The sequence below is a fragment of the Herpailurus yagouaroundi genome, unplaced genomic scaffold (assembly GCF_014898765.1).
Source record: "Herpailurus yagouaroundi ecotype Mexico unplaced genomic scaffold, PumYag 183, whole genome shotgun sequence".
Classification (NCBI taxonomy): Eukaryota; Metazoa; Chordata; class Mammalia; order Carnivora; family Felidae; genus Herpailurus; species Herpailurus yagouaroundi.
Window position 1 is genome coordinate 5,680,122 of NW_024412414.1, and position 18,451 is coordinate 5,698,572.

Consider the following 18,451-nt stretch of genomic DNA (forward strand, 5'->3'; position numbering starts at 1 on the left):
GGTCGTCTAAACTGTATACTACAGCTCTCTGTAGAAAGCCGTGCATATAAGGGTGTGAAAGCCTCTGAAAAGTCCTGCATAAGAGAACCTATCTCTCTTTGTTCAACTAGCTTTCCCAAGTGTATTTGCCTACAAAAGCCTCTGCCCCCCTTTTTAGTATAGCACTCAGCAGTGACCCCCAGACCAAGCTTTGTGATGCTCTAGTTTATTTAAAGATGTGTAAGTAAGACTCCAGGGCCACATGGCCCATCAGTGATGCAGTGGAGGCAACAACCTTGATCTTTTGCCTTGTGCTCCATCCAGTCTGTTAACCTGTACTGTTCATGATGAATTGAGATGCTAGATCATTACTTCTCAAACTGTGTTCTGTGGAACCCCACTCTCATGAGACGCTAATGAGTATTGAGCCAGGGACACAGACTCTGGTCACATCAGCTTAGGACCCACCGAATTAAAGAAAGATGAACAGATTGATTGGCTGTGGGCTTCTCAGAATCTTTAACATGATGACGTCTCTGTAAATCACCAATGCAGGGAGGTAGAAGGTTCCTCAACTTATTTGGCCAGGGAATATTCCTTTTGCAAGGGGCCCCTCTCTGTGGATTTGTGTCATGGACACAAGTTGAGGAATTCAAGTCTAGATCAATGAAGTTTATGTTGGTTTCTGTACCCATTCCCACCCCATCCCAAGTATTCCTGCCCTTTCTGTGTTGAAAAGGAAATTGGTCAATGCAACCAGTGACTTTCTCCCCCTCTGACATTTGTTCTTTCATATTCCAGAGCAAGGAGATTGGTCTGCAGATGCATGAGGAGCTCCTGAAGGTCACCAATGAGCTCTACACAGTAAGTTCTGCTGAGGCTCTGCTGCTGTTTGGAATTGGGTCCTCTTTCTTCAGCACCAGGAGCCAAAGGGAGTCTAAACCAGAGACCTGGAATGACTGTGGGCATTTTTGCTCTGTCTGTGCCCCAATGACTGGGAGTCATCATGGTGGGCTGTAATGGTTTGCAACCCTGGCTTCTGATTCTGTATACCTGGGGTGGGGCCCTGGGCATGTTTAGTTTGTATAAATTCACAAGAGACTTGCATGACCTACCTGCTGTGTGTTACCTGTAAAAGCAGAATACACAAGGTCAAGGTGGGGACAGCATGGACATAAAACCTCCTGAGGCAGGGATGTGGGTTTGGAGTCAGGTGCAACAGGCTGAAGTTGACGCCTGCTGCCTATTGATGGTAGGTATGTAGCTCATCTGGGTTTCTGTATTCTCGTCTGCAACATGGAACACTGTTCGGAGGGTCACATGAGTTGAAGGGGGTGATCATTCCTTGTCATCTCCAAGGAATGATTTCGGAACAGTACAACTTGGCCTAGAACTGACCTTACTACTGATGTGGAGGTGAGATCTGACTGGACTTGAAATGGGTATTAGAATCCAAGTAGGTGAATGGGGAACACAGGCACACCAGGTTATGATGCACGAGTTGACTGATTGTGCCTCAAGGGATCCTGGGCTTCTTTATGGAAGAATGTGGTGAGCCCCAGAGACAACCTGGGGGGAACAGGGCAAGGTAGCCCCAGCAGATGGAGCTCGAGACTCTTCACTGCCAGAGAGAATCAGGACAGATGAAAACTGTTGTATTTTAAGTATACCAGGGTTCCTTATAAAGTTTCTCATTAAAAGTGGGGATTCTGGGGCGCCTGGGTGGCGCAGTCAGTTAAGCATCCGACTTCAGCCAGGTCACGATCTCGCGGTCCGTGAGTTCGAGCCCCGCGTCGGGCTCTGGGCTGATGGCTCAGAGCCTGGAGCCTGTTTCCCATTCTGTGTCTCCCTCTCTCTCTGCCCCTCCCCCGTTCATGCTCTGTCTCTCTCTGTCCCAAAAAAATAAATAAACGTTAAAAAAAAAAAAAAAAAGTGGGGATTCTGCTGCTGAAATCATATGGAAGGAATGGAAAGAATAGCAGGCTGTGAGAAGACCCCTCTCTTAGATGTTATTATCTTTCTATCTTCACATCCCATGTGGCCAGCAGGTAGTGGACTCCTCAGGGGCCGAGAGCTTTTGCCCAAGAGCCTGGACCTCAAGTTGGAAGTCCTGCCTCAGACTCCAGCCAGCTATGGGACTTTGGGCAAAGCATTCACTTCTCTGGGCTTCAGTCTCCCACTCAGTTACATGGGGACTTGCCCGATTCAGAATTCTGTAGAGGACTTTCTAGACCAGCGTTCCCCATTCTAGGTCCTTCTTATGTTCCTCAGGAACCTCTTTGAATGAATCACTCTCCTCTATGGTATTTCAACACCTGGGTCCTGGTCCCAGGGACCACCCCGCCCCCGTCACACACACACAGAGCCGCTCCCACCCAGATTTCTAACCTTTCCTCTGGGCTCCAGCCAGGCTCCTCTCCTTGACACCCTCTGCACACCCCAAATACTGCCCCGCTTGACCCCTTTACCCTGTAGCTCCCCCTGCTTACAACTGCCCTCTTTCCTTCTCCTCTTGTGTGTCATACTCATTTTTCAAACCCAGACCAAACTCCACCTTTAGAAAGCTATTACCTCTGGGCTCTGAAATCTTATGGCAGTTGAAAAAAAATCTGTCATGTTATCTCTGTGTCGCCAGTGTGCGTGCAATCTCCCTAGAGCCAGATCTTGGTCAGTAACGGTGCACTTAATGCCCAGAGACTCTGTTTGAACCCAGTTGTATGGCCTCTGGCACTTCACCTCTCAGTCTTGCTTGTGACCAACAGGGCTGGCAGGTGTAAACTGGACAGAGCAGGCGGGGATTCGGAAGATGGTGCTGGTGCCCAGCACAGTGCCCTGAACCCAGCAGGCGCTCTGCGCGCACTTGCCCTCGCTGGCCACGGGGCAGGGCAGCTGGACAGAAACGCCGCTGGTGTCAGATGTTCAGGCCAGGCAGGAAGGTCAGTCCCTGCTTCCTGTGTTCATGGCAGCCTGACGATGGCCTCAGAGCTGGTGGAGGAGGAAGGGGCAGCACCTCCCCAGTTCTCTCCTGCAGCCCCTCGTGGAGGGATGAGAGCCTCAGAATGCCAGCAGCAACCTCCAGCTCATTTATTGACGACACGCTGAGTCTTCAGTGGTTGCCCCGAAAGCATTTAAATTCAAGCACCTGGGGCTGCCTGCTGTTTACCCAGTACTGCATGAGGCACGGCGGTGGGCTGTGAACATTTGAAGAATTCATCTTTGAAGTATCTTGTGTATCCCCAGTGTTCCCAGGGTGCTTGCTGAAGCAGAGGTGGGAGGGATGTATGAATACATGAACAAAAGTGGTTTTGCCTACAATGAGTTTCGAATCTGAGCACGGAGACAAGACTAAAGTACGTGAACTGGTGATACAGCAGTCTGAAACAGAGTGTGGTATCTGCTGGATATGTGGACTCCGAGGGGGAGGCACCCAGACCATGAACTCTGTGGGGGCTGTGCCGTGCTCTCCACAGTGTGCCCAGAGCCTGTGGCATTGCGTGCACATAGTAGGTGATTGATGCACACTTACTGAGTGAAGAAATGAGAGGGAGAGTGTGCACATGCAATAGAAATCGAAGGTTCAGAAAAGCGATGGCTCCAGGTAGGCTGCTGTGATCAAGGCTGAGTTTTGAGCTTGGTGCCTCTGGAGGGGTAGGATGAAAGAACAGAGGGGTAGAGGGGAGGAGAAAGGGAATTCTCGGCAGGGGAGGCAGACTGCAGACAGGTCTGGGTTTGAACCCTTGCTGCACCACCTACCAGCTTGGCCAGGTCAGTTAACGTCTTGGACCTCATTTTCTTTATTGTCAAAACAAGGATAGTAACAAATGTGTCCATGTAGTATGTGCTTGGGATGTGTGTCACACAGTATGAGGTGTTTTGTATGTATTATTTAATTAGCATGTTCTACAGGGAAAGAAACCGAGACACAAAGAAGTACCTTGCTTAAGGCCTTGGTAGCAGTTTTCAGTGGCTACCTAACAAATGATGTCAGAACTCAGTGACTCATGATTTTGTTGGTTGGCAGTTTGGGCTGAGTTCAACCAGGGCTGCTGATACGGCTCTGGATTTCTGGCCAGTTAAAAAAGAGCCCAAAGTGGGAAACACCCAGTGTGCCAGCACTTCTCAAGCCTCTGCTCGTGTCATACTTGCAAATATGCTATTGGCCAAAGCAAGTCACGCAGCCAAGTCCATGGTTGAGGTGTGGAGGAGTGAACATCACCTCTTAGAGGGAATTACTTGCGAAGTCACAAGGCAAAGGGGCATCCCTGCAGCCAGGGAGGGGGCTGTTGTGGCCGTCTTTGCAAACAGCCCACTGCAGCCGTCCAGCTGCTAAGGACGCCGTGGACCCCAAATCTCACGCTTCATTATTAGGGATGTCTTTTGAGCACCTTCTAGTTACCATGCCTGGTTACTAGAATTCCCCTCCTTTCCCAGCCCCAGAGTCATGACAGCAGTGACTGAGGAACAAATGATGTAGAAAACATTGTCCAGTAAGCCTCACTTTAGTTCTTTTCATGTTTTCTAGAGGAGGTGACAGGTTAAGGAAGTAATAGTGGGCACAGTGATGATAGAGATAAATGCTAAGGCCATCCATCACCCACTTTAGGGAAAAGGCTTGTCTCCATCTGAGACCAGGGTGTGGAGGAGACTGCAGGCCTGGGCATTTTGTTCATTTGTTTATTCATTCACTCACTCACTCACTCACTCACTCACTCAAAAAGCCTTCCCTCTGCCCAGTCTTCATCACCTTGAGGTGCCCTCCTTTCTAAAACATGCCAGCATGTATGCAAGCACAAGTGCATGTGTGAGCACACACACACACACACACACACACACACACACACACACACACACACCCTGTCTTACCTCACCTCTTTTTCCCCAAACTCCCATCAGTCTGACCTACTACCTGTCTCGATCATCATATGTTGGCCTGGGAGGGGGAAAGGGCAGAAGTTGAGAGTGTGGGCCTATGTGCCAATGGTTCCTGAAGAAGCAAAAACAAAACAAACAACAATAAAAAACCACTGTTTTCATTATTTAGCTAAAAATATGTTCAGATTTTCGATACAGCCCTAGATCATGAAATGTATCTGTCGTCTTTTGAAGTGACAAATACTGTAACATCCCCCATATGGCCCTTTCTTTGTGCCCTGTCACTGTGCTCCAGACTCTCCCAGGCAGGGCTGCGGGAGGGGCCCCTGAGACTTGTTTCAGGGTGATGTGGAGTGCCCGCACCTAGCCACAGCTGGTGATAGGTAGATACTAATTGGAGTAATGAATGGACTCCATTTTCCAGTTGTTAAGGCTTTGATTTGATTTTGCACCGGGCTCAGGGATATGAAATCAACTCTGGACCCCCAGGCAAATTTTTGCAAGGGCATTTCCTTTCTGATGCCCACCCTCAGGGATGCAGGAGGTAGAGACAGCCTGAGACTAGGAGCCCAGCAGCCTGGGTTCTGGCTCCAGTTCCATCCCAGGCTCATGTTGAGTCTTCCTAGACCGACATCTCCACATCTGTTGTCATTCAGGTGTGACTACCATGGTTCCATCGTGTCATTGGGCCCTGTCTCCTTTATTTAATATTTTTCATCAAATTGACTCACTTAAAACTCTCAGTGTCCTAATTAATTAGTGGAAAAGCAACCTTGTGTATTGGGAAGAGTCCATGTTTTAGAGTCAGCATGGCCTGGGTTCAAGGCCTTGTCAGTTGTCAAACCCTGTGAGCCTCAGCCCCTCTCTAGACAGTGGGGATGTTACCAGCTCATCACTGGATTGTTCCGAGAAGAGTGAGTGGCAGAGAGCATAGCGTAATTCCTGGCAAACACTAGTGCTAAATCGTGTATTTTATGAAAGAATGAAGCATAAATATTTTTCTTGTATACTTCCACGTGTTTCCTCTCCCCTCCTCCCCCCTTGTCACAGGGCCAGCCAGAGACCTAAGAATGTTTTGCCTGAAAAATAGCAATCACCAGCTGACCACTCTCCCATCTCCGAGGCTTGCTCTCTATTATTCATACTCCATACTCCAGCCAGAGAGATTTTCTCTTTTAAAAGATTGTTGAATATTTAATGGGGCATCTGGGTGGCTCAGTCAGTTAAGCGTGTGACTTCGGCTCAGGTCATGATCTCGTGGTTCGTGGGTTCGAGCCCCACATCGGGCTGTGTACTGACAGCTCAGAGCCTGGAGCCTGCTTGGAGTTCTGTGTCTCCCTCTCTCTCTGCCCCTCCCCTGATCACACTCCGTCTGCCTGTCTCTTTCTCTCTCAAAAATAAATAAACATGAAAAAAATTGTTGAATATTTAAATTTAGAAATAGATAATACATGCACTCAGTAAAAAGCAATGCTTAAGCAGTATAAAAATTCCATGATGAGAATTGTGTCTCTGTTGCCGGAGTCCCCCTTACTCCGTACAACCTGGGTTACTCGTTTCTAGTTCAGCAGTATCCTCTCACAGAGATGTTTGGTTCATCAAAGAGCATACACGTGTGGACGTATCCTGCACACTCCTGTTTTTACGCAAGTGGTAACAACTGGACCTACAGTTCTGCATCTTGGTTTTGTGGTTATATCTTGGAGATTGTTTCATATCCCTAATAATCAGTCTCCACTCTTATATGATGCTTGCCATGTGCTGGGTACTGGGCTAAATGCTTTGCATCTCTTAATTCATTTCATCCTCACCGTAACTCGTTGAGGTAGTGATAGTATTACCACCCCATTTTATCTTAACTTTATTTGTTTTTGAGAGAGAGAGAGAGAGAGAGAGAGAGAGAGAGAGAGAGGATCCTAAGCAGACTCTGCACTGTCAGCATGGAGCCCAATGTGGGGCCCAAACCCACGAATCATGAGATCATGACCTGAGCCGAAATCAAGAGTTGGACGCCCAACTGACTGAGCCATCACCCCACTTTAGAGATGAGGGATCTGAGGCCCAGAGAGGTCAGGTGGCCAGCCCAAGGTCACCTAGCTGGGGAGTGGCAGAGCTTGCTCCTAGTCTACTCCCCAAAGCTACTTAAATAAATAAATTTAGTTATTTAAATATATATAAAGTCCTATCTGCATTTGTTTTGGAAGGTTATGATAGTTCACATTAGCGAATGAAAAACAACGTGGTGTAAACAGAAGGGTTCTGCAAGTTAGATGAAGATACAACAGTGCTCCTTCCTGCTGACATGCGAGCACCGAACTGAGTTTTCCCTCCTGATAAATCAGAGAATTGAAAGAGTTAACCACACATCTGGAACACCTGAAAACTGTCTTGCTGACACAGGTGGTTCCCATCTCACACTTTGGGAAATGCCAACCAGTGCAAGTTAGCTGGGCTCTGGCCCTTGATTTCGCCCATCTGTGGCATGAAGGCACGGAACTCGAGGAGCTCTGAGTCCCCTCTCCAGCTTTTATCCTCATGCCACATCACTGTTGGTGGCAGACAAGGACATGTCTCCCAACTCAGGGAAAGGCAGGCTCTGCCAGACCATCGCAGCCTGCTGGCTAGGGTGTGGCCCAGGTTCATTTAGGGGTGGGAGCGGTCCAAAGGAGAACAAGGGGACGAGGTTTCCCTCCAGACAACCTCCTCCTCTCTCCCAGCTCTCCCGCCAAGACATTCGTTCAGTCACTCAGCATACCTGTGCTGATCCTCCACTGTGTCCGGAAGATGGGATATCGTTACACTGTGCGACAAATGTCCTTGTGGGGACATAGACATGGTGGGAAGAGGGGTGGGGAGATGAAGTCCAGCTGGGCATCAAGAAGGCCACAGAGAAGAGATGCCATTTAGTTTGGATCTTAAGGACAGGGGACTTCCCTAGGCTGGAGGGAGGCCAGGGGGCAGCCCTGAAGGCAACAGCGAGGCAGAAGCTGGGGTGTGGGACAAGCATCCCCCTGCTCGGTCAGTCAGTATTGCCTGGTTGTGAGTTGGGCACTGAGGTGGGTAGTGGGGTGGCTATCAGGGACTCATTCAATAACTAGGGATGGGAATCCATGCGTACTGAGGAAGTGAAGAATCATTGTATTGAATCTCAGAGGCTCACACACTTGTTTCTCTCCCGAGTAGGGTGTGTATTTCCGTGAGGCCCAACACCTTGTCTGTTTTCCACATAGTAGTATTGCCAGCACCTGCCAGTACCTGGCATATCATAAACTGCTCAATAGATATGTGATGATCCGGGTGTAACTGTTCTCCCCACACCTTCAGTAGGCTCACCAGATCAAAGGCAGGAGACTGCTCCCTCTCTCACTTTTCCTCCTTCCTTTCTTTCTGTCTCTTTCTCCTCCTTCCCTCTTCCCTTCCATTGGTTCATCCACCTATCCATCCATCCCCTCTCTCTTTTGATTTTGCTTTCCTCTGTGATGTCTTCATGATCAGGCAGTCTTCTCCCAGGGGTGACAAAGATGGTCCCCCACTGCAAGCTCACTTTCTATCAGCTCAGTGTATCCTGGTGGAAAATTAATTTGCCCTTCCCAGCATTTCCAACAAAGTCCTGGGCTGTCTCTGATTGACCTGGTTGGGGTCTTGGGCTCCAATCACTGTGGCCAGGTTAACATAATGTTTACTGATTGGCCAGGCCTGTGTCTCCTGCCCACCCCCGCATCTCCTGCCCACTCCTGGATTGGAGAGTGGAGTCAGTTTCCCATGAACCACTGGGACTGAGAGTGCCGGAGGGGAATTTTTGGGGATGTCCTCAAAGAAAATCAGGAAGCTGTTCCAGAAGAATGAGGACTGGATGATCCTAGGCAGAGAAAAACAACAGATGTCCACTGAGGGGGAGTATTGGGGGAGTATAAGGAAGTGACTCCATTGACTAGTACTGAAACACCTGATATACTTCTACCTGTAAGCTCTTCCTCAAACCTATTTGACTCCTGCTCATTCTGGCCTTAGCACTCACACTGCTCCCTTTTTCTGGAATATTCCACCTCAACTCTTGCCCTGTTCACCCAGGTAACAGCTATTACTTCGAGGTTCAGTTTAGATGTCACTTCCTCCAGAAAGCCATCCTTTATCACATTGCATTTCCCTCATCACAGCACTTGTTACACTGTGTGATCATCACTTGTGAACTTGTCCATGTCCCTACTGCAGTGTGTATTCTTTGATGGTGGAGACCCTTTCTTCCACACTATAGTATGTAATGAGTTGTTCAATAAATATTTAATGATCAAAGGTGTAGCTGTCTCCCTACCTTCAAATGTATTCACAAGGTGAAAGGCAGTAGAACTGTACCTCCTCCATTTTATTCTCCCTTCTCTCCTTCCTCTATTCCTTCCATCCACCCACACATCCATCTACCCATTTACCCACCCACCCATCTATCAATTCAACCATCTCCCTATCTACCCATCCTTCCACCTATACGCTCAGCCAGCCAGCTGTCATTCATTCATTCATGCAAATATATACTGATGCTTTCTGCATACCAGTCTCTGCTTTAGTATAGGGAATATGTTTATGAACAAAGTCCTGGATCTCTGGACTTTGCATTCTAGTTGCAGTAAGACAGTGTATAGACGTGCAATGAGTAAATAAGATAGCGATTGTAAGTTGTTCAGAGAACGTAGGCCACACAGTATGGGTGGTCATACTGAAATTGGGAACTTTGCTTATCCTTCAGAGATGTCTTTGGCATGCATTGGCCCAGGATTTCACCCATACACAGCTCTTGGGTGACTCAGAGATGGTCCTGCTTGTGGGGAAGAGGAAGTGCACATGAACTTCATTGTTGAGAACCTGTTGTCTAACAACTGATTCTTATCCTGCCCCAGCATGTCCCTTAATTGATGCTGTCAACTTCCATATTTCCTTTGGCTTCTTTTGCATTCAAGAGAGGGTCTGAAGGATTATGCATATAATATTTTCTTGTTTTCATGATCTGAGCATTTGGGAAGATGCAGAAAGCAAAGTGTATACAGCAAAAGGCAGCGTGATTACTAGAGACAGCTCAGAAGTCCTAGGTGTGTGGCCCGCTGAGTGACTTTGTACAATCCACTTGCCATTTCTGAGCCTCAGTTTCTTTCAAGATGGGCTAATACACCAAGATTTCTGGGGAGCCTTTTGAGAATATATGAAACTGATCTGTGTCCAAGAACAATGGTCTCAACTTACATGTCCTTACAGGCTCCTTCTCAGCCTGTGCTAGACTTGTTCCACAGGGCTTCCCTGATTGGGTCTAGAGGGTTGGAACACGAACGTCCCATTAAGCTGGGCAGAAAGCTAGGTGGGTGCCTCTGAGGGGTCCTTTAGAGGTGCCAAGTTGAAGACTGGGTCTCAGTGCCTTGGCCTCAGCTGAATGCCTGCATCCACCTCTGCTCCCTTCCCACCCCCAACACTGGGGCTGTCAGCCAGTCACTTTATTGTTACAACTTATGGAACACTTTCCTACCCACCCCCTTTCTGGTCTCCACTGGGTGGCCCAGAGGGGACAAGCCTCTGTCAAGGTCACCCAGCAAGTTGGGGTTGAGTCTCCAAACCAGGTCTCCTGATTTCCCTGCGGGGAAGAGGACGCTTTCATCCCTATTTTGTGGTTTCCGTATCCATAAAGCAGGGATCATATGGTGTCTACCTTCTAGAGTTTTTGTGTGAAATAAGAGAGTTTGTATATGTACAGTGCTTAGAACAAGGCCAGGCATGTAAGTAAGTGCTCAATAAATGTTAGCTGCTATCACCATTATTGTTATCATACTGCCTCCCAGGGTTGGGATAAGGATTCATTGAAATGCTCCTTGGAGATAATAAAAAAAGAGGTTTGCAAACTCTGAAGTAATTCATAATTTTAAACATTAATTAGCACATCCTAGACTGGCTGTATTGAGCAGACTGTTCTGTTGAGCTAAGGACATTTCATGCTAAAACCTGTATTTCAGGTAATTAAATAAAGGCATCATCTAGAGGATTCTGGATATAGTTAGACTCATTTTCGAGAGGTCCCCAGGTAAACTCTTTTGTGGCAGCTGTGTGACATAAGTCATCCTGGGCAACCAAGTTCACTGTTATTCTTAGGATAAAGAATTACCAGTTGGATTCAGAGAGTTTGGTCCCAGGGTTGTCGGGCTGTGTTATCCAATCATGGGATTTTTGCAACTCAGCTCAGAGACTGTGCTGGCAAGTTTGGCCTGATGTAGAGCAGGAAAAGTACTCAGTGGTTCAGTGGAAAACTAGGCAAAGGGAAATGTGGGAGGCTGAGAACACCCAGCTGGGATGCTGACCTTGAGTGAATAGATGGATGGATGCATGGATGATTGGACAGGAAGATCTAATTGCAAATAGAAACGTTCTCTCTTCCTCTGAACTACTCAACACAGATGATAGATTAATGGTGAGACAAGCAGACCTCAGCAGCTGAAACAGAAAAAGTGGCTTTTGTAAGAATCATTGAACCCAGAAGGGAGTAAGTCCAGAAATGAACACCCCAGCAGCATGGTAGAAAAGTAGAGACACCAGTGGTCCCCATGAATGCAGAGGAATAGAGAAAAACTTTGAGAATGGAAACGCGGGGCCCTTGGAGATAGACTTCAGCAGGCATTCCCAAGTCTTATATGTATGACATTCCTGGAGCCGGAGCTGTGGCATAAAGATGGTGGAAAAATAGACAATTGCTTTGGTTTTCTAGAAGCCTGCAGTCGTTCCTTTTGGCCACTAGATGTCGAGAACACATCGATCTGGCACACTTTCTGGTCCATTGAGTTTGGAAATAAGTTTAGTGGAACTGGCATGAGGAGTGGAAGAAATCACTGAGAATAGCATCTCTAGAGGCTTTAGGGCAATTCAAAAAAGCAAACATGGGTGGAATGCACAGAAGAGATCTTTCCACCAAGACCAATAAAGAAAAGTTGATTGCATTTTTTATTCATTTATTGTTTTGACATTTGGGGAGGTTTTCAAGATGAAAGAAGAAGGGAGAAACATGGTATAGAATAAAATTTTGCAGGGTGCCTAGGTGGCTCAGTCAGTTGAATGTCCGACTCTTGATTTTGGCTCAGGTCATGATCTCACGGTTCGTGAGTTCAAGCCCTGTGTTGGGCTCTGCGCTGACAGCATGGAGCCTGCTTGGGATTCTCTCTCTCTGCCCCTCCCCTGCTTACTCTCTCTCTTTCAAAAATAGATAAATATTTAAGAAAAAGAGAATAAAATTTTGTGCAATACCTAACGTTCTTTAGGATTTGTAAGCATTTTCCTAAACTCAAATGAGTAAATTCAAGGTTCTCAAACCCTCGGCCCAAATCACGGGTGATGATGACGGTGGTGGTGGTGGTAGCAGCTAATGTCTACGTGGCTCTTATCATGTGGCAGTTGTTGTTCTCAGCACTTTACCTACGTTAGCTCACTTAGTCTTCATAACGATCTATGAGGTAGGTGTCGTGGTCATCACCATTTTACAATGAGGAAGTAGAGGTCAGAGAGGTTCCGTGACTTGCCCAAGGTCACACAGCTGGTAAGAGGCACCATCAGGACATTTGCACCAGACATTTGTATCAGAGCTCATGCTCTACAATACCTACTATGTTCTACAACAGATACTTCCCACATTAACTCCTGGCCGATGGCAAATGGGGCTTTCTGTGCAACAGACTGATGCTGTGATTTAATGGTAAGAGAGAGGAATTCTTCATCTAATAAACTCACTTCACAGGACTTCAGATGAGAAGGAATAAGGTTATAATGTTGAGCAAGAGTTTGGTCCAAGTTCTCTGATTTAAACGGCCCCATTAGGCAGGAGTGTATCCCTTCCCCAGGTAGAAGCCTCTGCTTTATTAGCTGCTATGATTATCCAAATGACAAGAGAAGAGAACAAGCAAAGCTCAGGAGCAATGGATTCCAGAAAGTTCGTGTGTTTCTTAGCACAGATGATCATAAACTTGATAGTACCCAGGAAAGGTGCAACTGGGAGATGAAGTCCTGTTGATATGGGACTGCCCAACTTGTTTTAAGGCTGCCGAAACTCTTCACACCTGCCGAGAAAATAGTAACAAATTATGAAAACAGTATGGTATGGTAGAAAGAGTGGTGGATTAAAAGAGGCCAGAATTCTTTTTTAAAATGAATTAGTTAGTTAATTAATTATAATAATTTATTTTTTAATTTACATGCAAGTTAGCATATAGTGCAACAATGATTTCAGGAGTAGATGCCTTAATGTCCCTTACCCATTTAGCCCATCCCCCCTTCCACAACCCCTCCAGTATCCCCCTGTTCTCCCTTTTAAGAGTCTCTTATGTTTTGTCCCCCTCCCTGTTTTCGTATTATTTTTGCTTCCCTTCCCTTATGTTCATCTGTTTTGTATCTTAAATTCCTCATATGAGTGAAGTCCTATGATATTTGTCTTTCTGTGACTAATTTCACTTGGCATAATACCCTCTAGTTCCATCCACGTGGTTGCAAATGGCAAGATTTCATTCTTTTTGATTGCTGAGTAATACTCCATTGTGTGTGTGTGTGTGCGTGTGTGTGTGTGTGTGTGTGTGTGTGTGTATACACACCACATCTTTATCCATTCATCCATCAGTGGACATTTGGGTAAAGAGACCAGAATTCTAATTTTGCTGAACATATGCTTCCTATATGACCCTACATTCTACTCCTAGATATTTACCTGAGTGAAATGAAAACATATGTCCACACAAAGAATTATACATGAACATTTTTAGCAGCTTTATTCATAATAGACCAAAACTGTGCACAATCCAGGTAACTACTAACATATGAATAAATACACAAATAGTGATAGACCTATACAATGTAATAATAACTACTCAGCAATGAAAAAGAACTGGGAGAATCTCAAAAAAATTCTGCTGAGCAAAAGAAGGTGGAACCCAAAGAATTTATATGTGTTGCTTCCATGTATATGAAGTTCTAGAACACACAAAACCCTGACAGTGACAGAAAGGAAATCAGTGATTGTCTGGGGCCGGGGGAGGGGTAGGCACCTACTGCAAAGGGGTGTGAGGGATCTCTGTGGTGTAATGGAAGTGTTCTGTAGCTTGATCGTACTGTTGGCCACACGGAGGCAAAGTTTGGAGACTACGCTGATAATACTGTTCAGTCTTGGAAAAGCCACTTTGCCCTCTGGGGCCTCAGTTTCCTTATTTGTAAAATTTAGTGATTGGATTAGATGATGTCTAGGATTTCTTCTGTCTCAAAAATTCCCTTGCTATAACAATATGTACTTCTACTATGCAAGCAGAAGAGCAAAGTGCAGTTTGCTTTGTGGGAATACACTGTTTAGCCAAGGATGAGTTTCTTTCAGAAAGTGTAGAATAGCAATTAGGTTACCCAGTGATGCCCCTTTTGGGGACAGAACCATTTCCATTTGCAGGCCAATAAGGAGACAGCTGAGGAGACGATTTGCGTGTTCCCATGGGCATTCCCTGAGCCCCTGAGGAGGGGCTTTCCCAGTGACACTGGGAGGAGGGAGGGAGTGAGGGACAAGAGTCATGGCTGGCAGGGCCAGAGAGGGCAGCTGAGGGAGGGCCAAGTTTGTCATATCACCTCTGAGACCCCCAAATACTTGGGGGTTTTCAATTTCCCCCCTTTTTAAAAAAAATGTTTATTTCTGAGAGGGAGAGAGAGAGAGAGAGACAGAGCACAAACAGGGGAGGTGTGGAGAGAGAGAGGGAGATATAGAATCTGAAGCAGGCTCCAGGCTGTGAGCTGTCAGCACAGAGCCCAGTGCAGGGCTGAAACCCACGAACTGTGAGATCGTGACCTGACCTGAAGTCGGACACTTAACTGACTGAGCCACTCAGGCGCCCCTTAAATTTCCTCTTTACACGTCCATTCCTGGCATTCAGTCAGGACTTAATGAGTTGGTGATGATGATGATGGCGATGAAGCTGCCACTGATGACCATCATCGTTCCCCAAGTTTGTGCGAAAGTAAAGAACGGCCAGGAGCCCAAGTGTGTGGTGGGAAGAGGGTACAGCACAGGTTACTGGCACGCAGAACCTGAAGGGGGCCGGGAGCACAGGGATGGCATGCTGGGCTGTGCGTGCTGCTGATTTCCTGCTCTCCTGTGTCCCCAGGTCATGAAAACCTACCACATGTACCATGCAGAGAGCATCAGTGCAGAAAGCAAGCTAAAGGAGGCCGAGAAGCAGGAGGAGAAGCAGTTCAACAAGTCTGGCGACCTCAGCATGAACCTGCTCCGACACGAGGACCGGCCCCAGCGCCGCAGCTCTGTGAAGAAAATTGAGAAGATGAAGGAGAAGGTAAGTGAAGGCCCAGGAAAAATTGAGGGCAGGGTAGAAGGCAGGGGCATGCTTCCTGCTGACAGCCTCAGCCTTCCCCCTATGCACCCTGAGGGTGCATGTGCTGAGCCACCATCATGTGCTCTCTTGGAGGTCAGTGTCACGGAGGAGGCAGGGCTGGCCATGCCTCGCTAGCACTTGTCAGACCTGGCCTTGTGCCAGGATCAACAGGCAGGGAAAGGGCCAGCCGACAAGAGAGCTGAACTGTAACGAGAATCACGCCCAGCAAGCACATTCTCAGATGGGCAGGAATCACTGGACATTTGTCGGGGCACGGGCTTGCTCGGGAGTCCATTTTGGTGGCTGGAGGACTGGTTGGGGTTGAGTGTGTCCCAACAAGAGGAAACAGCATTGTGTTGCCAACCAGTGCCTGGGGAACCCAATGAAGAACCCATTCCAAGATGGGACAAGCTAAAGATGGGAGATTTAGAATTACCATGTATAGGAGCTGATAAAGTGCTTTAGTGGGGCACGGTGAAAGGAGTGCTAGCATTGAAGTCAGACAGACTGGGTTTTGAAAAGGACACATTTACAGTATTTCCCCGAGCCTCAGTTAAATGTTTACTTATTTTTGAGAAAGAGACAAAGCACAAGTGGAGAAGGGACAGAGAGAGAGAGAGAGAGAGAGACACGGAACCCAAAGCAGGCTCCAGGCTCTGAGCTGTCAGCACAGAGCCAGATGTGGGGCTCAAACTGGGGACTAGAGAGATCATGACCTGAGCTGAAGTCGGACGCTTAACCAAGTGAGCCACCCAGGCGCCCCTGAGCCTCAGTTTAAAAATCTGAGAGTGATGGCAAATGACTGTTCTCTCTCACATCCACTCTGATTGATTGGTAGTGCCCGCCCAGGGCTCTGTGTTGAAGATTGTGAAGCCTCCTCCACACATCGGTTAAAAACACAGCTGTGATCAATTAATGATGTCTGCCACGGCCAGGGAATTTAGAAGGTCAGCGTACATGCTTTTTTGTCATCCTAGGTTAGGTCACTTCTAAGGTTTCTTTCTTCATAGAAGCTCTGATTTTCTTGTTGAATTCTCTGTATTCATTCATTCCATACAATCAGCAAATATTTCTGAGCTCTTCTGTGTCCCAAACATTGCACCAGATGTTTATTTGGGCTTCTATGGGTCTAATTCAATGATTATATGATCCTACACCTCTTAAAATGATAGGAGATTGAGTGGAAATAAAATTCACCAGGGCCTCGGTGACCTGGAAAAGTAACCATAGGCAAATAAAGTAAGATTCCAGGGTAATTTCAAAGGCAAAGAAAAGTGTGCTGCCCAATAATTAGACAGAGACTCAATTTAAAAATGGGTAAAGGATTTGAATAGATATTTCTCTGAAGAACTTACATGAGTGGTTAATAAGCACATGAAAAGATGCTCAGCATCATTAGTCATTAAGGAAATACAAATCAAAACCACAGTGAGATATCACTCCATACCTACCAACATGGCTAAAATAAAAAAGGCAGATAATAGTAACTGCTAGTGAGGTTGCAGAGAAATTTGAACACTTACACATTGCTGGAGGGAATGTAAAATGGTTCAGCCATTTGGGAAAACAATTTGTCAGTTCCTCAAAATGTTAAACATAAAGTTACCATATGACTCAACAGTTCCATCCTAGGCAATCTACTCAAGAAAAATGAAAACATAATCCACACAAAGACCTGCACATGAATGTTCATAGCAGCATAATCCATAGTAGCCAAAAAGTAGAGACAATCCAGATGTCCATCAGTTGGTGAATGGATGAATAAATGTGGTTTAACCATGTAGTGGAATATTATTCAGCCACAAAAAGGAGTGAAATGCTGATACGTGCTACAACATGGATGTACCTTGAAAACAATATGCTGAGTAAGAGAAACCAGTCATAATATTGTATGATTCTATTTATATGAAATGTCCAGACTAGACAGAGACAGAAAGTGGATTGTCGGTTGCCAGGAGCTGGGGCAGAAGAGAATGGAGAGTGACTGCTAATCGGTATAGGGTTTCTTTTGGGGTTGATATTCTAAATTTTGATAGTGGTGATTATTGTACAATACTGTGAATATATTAAGAAAAAAGAAAGAAAAGAAAGAAAGAAAGAAAGACAGACAGACAGACAGACAGACAGACAGAAAGAAAGAAAGAAAGAAAGAAAAAGAAAATAAGACAAGCAGGTAAGGAATTACAGAACTACAACATGGGGGATAAATAGAAGGTGAGGGAGACCACCAGCTGGGAGATCTGGAGACTAAGTTTAGTTCAGAGTTATATGCTAATCAGCCATTTGGCTCTTGGACAATCCACTTTTTTTTTTTTTTTTTAAGTAATCTCCACACCTAACGTGGGGCTTCAACTCACAACCCTGACATTAAGAGTGGCGTGCTCTACCAGCAGAGCCAGCCAGGTGCCCCCAAGCCACTTCTTTTCAGTTTTCATTTTCTCACCTATAAAGTGGGTGAATTAAACTACGATATCTTTACTATCCTTTCCAGGTATAAAATGTAACAAATTCATGAAGGGCTGAAAGTGGTGTGGGGGTCACCCTGGAAATGGGTGAGGAGTCTCAAAATTCTCTGTGAGGAGTCGGGTACGTGGCTGGTACAGGACTGTAACTACCAGGAGGAATTTGTTTCCCGGGATAAATGGGCCCTGGAGAAAGGTCAGAGGAGATCTATGAAGAGAATTCAAAGGTTGACATGGAAGCACCCCTACTAGGTAGCTAGGAGAACACGATCTGGAATGAAAGGTTTTTTAAATCCCCTTCTTAGTCCCCTTCACCTCTTTCACCCTCTCCCCACCCACCTCCCCTCTGGTAACCATCAGTTTATTTGCCATGGAGTTTGGTTTTTTATTTGTCTTTCCTTTTTCCTTTGTTTACAGTTTTGTGTCTTAAATTCCACATATGAGTGAAATCACATGGTATTTGTCTTTCTCTGAATGACTTATTTCACTTAGCACTATATTCTCTAGATCATTTTTTTTAAAAATGTTTATTTACTTTGAGAGAGAGGGACCATGAGCAGGGGAGGGGCAGATAGAGAGGGAGAGAGAGAATCCCAGGCAGGTTCCAGGCTCAGTGCTCAGTGCAGAGCCCAAAATGACCTGAGCCAATATCAAGAGTTGGACGTTTAACCAACTGAGCCACCCAAGTGCACCTTTACCACTTTTTCTTTATCCGTTCATCCATCAGTCGACACTTGAGCCACTTGCATAGTTTTGCTTGGAATA

At 46.2% G+C, this 18,451-nt stretch overlaps 1 protein-coding gene across 10 annotated transcripts in view; it reads left to right on the forward strand.

Moving 5' to 3' along the window:
- Positions 1-18,451, forward strand: part of SRGAP3 (SLIT-ROBO Rho GTPase activating protein 3) — a 255,609-nt gene that overhangs the window by 162,775 nt on the left and 74,383 nt on the right. For all 10 annotated transcript variants that reach the window (XM_040492089.1, XM_040492090.1, XM_040492081.1 and 7 more), the window contains 2 exons: positions 781-843; positions 15,000-15,185. In XM_040492089.1, coding sequence (XP_040348023.1) covers positions 781-843; positions 15,000-15,185 — 249 coding nt within the window. The remainder of the gene's footprint in view (positions 1-780; positions 844-14,999; positions 15,186-18,451) is intronic.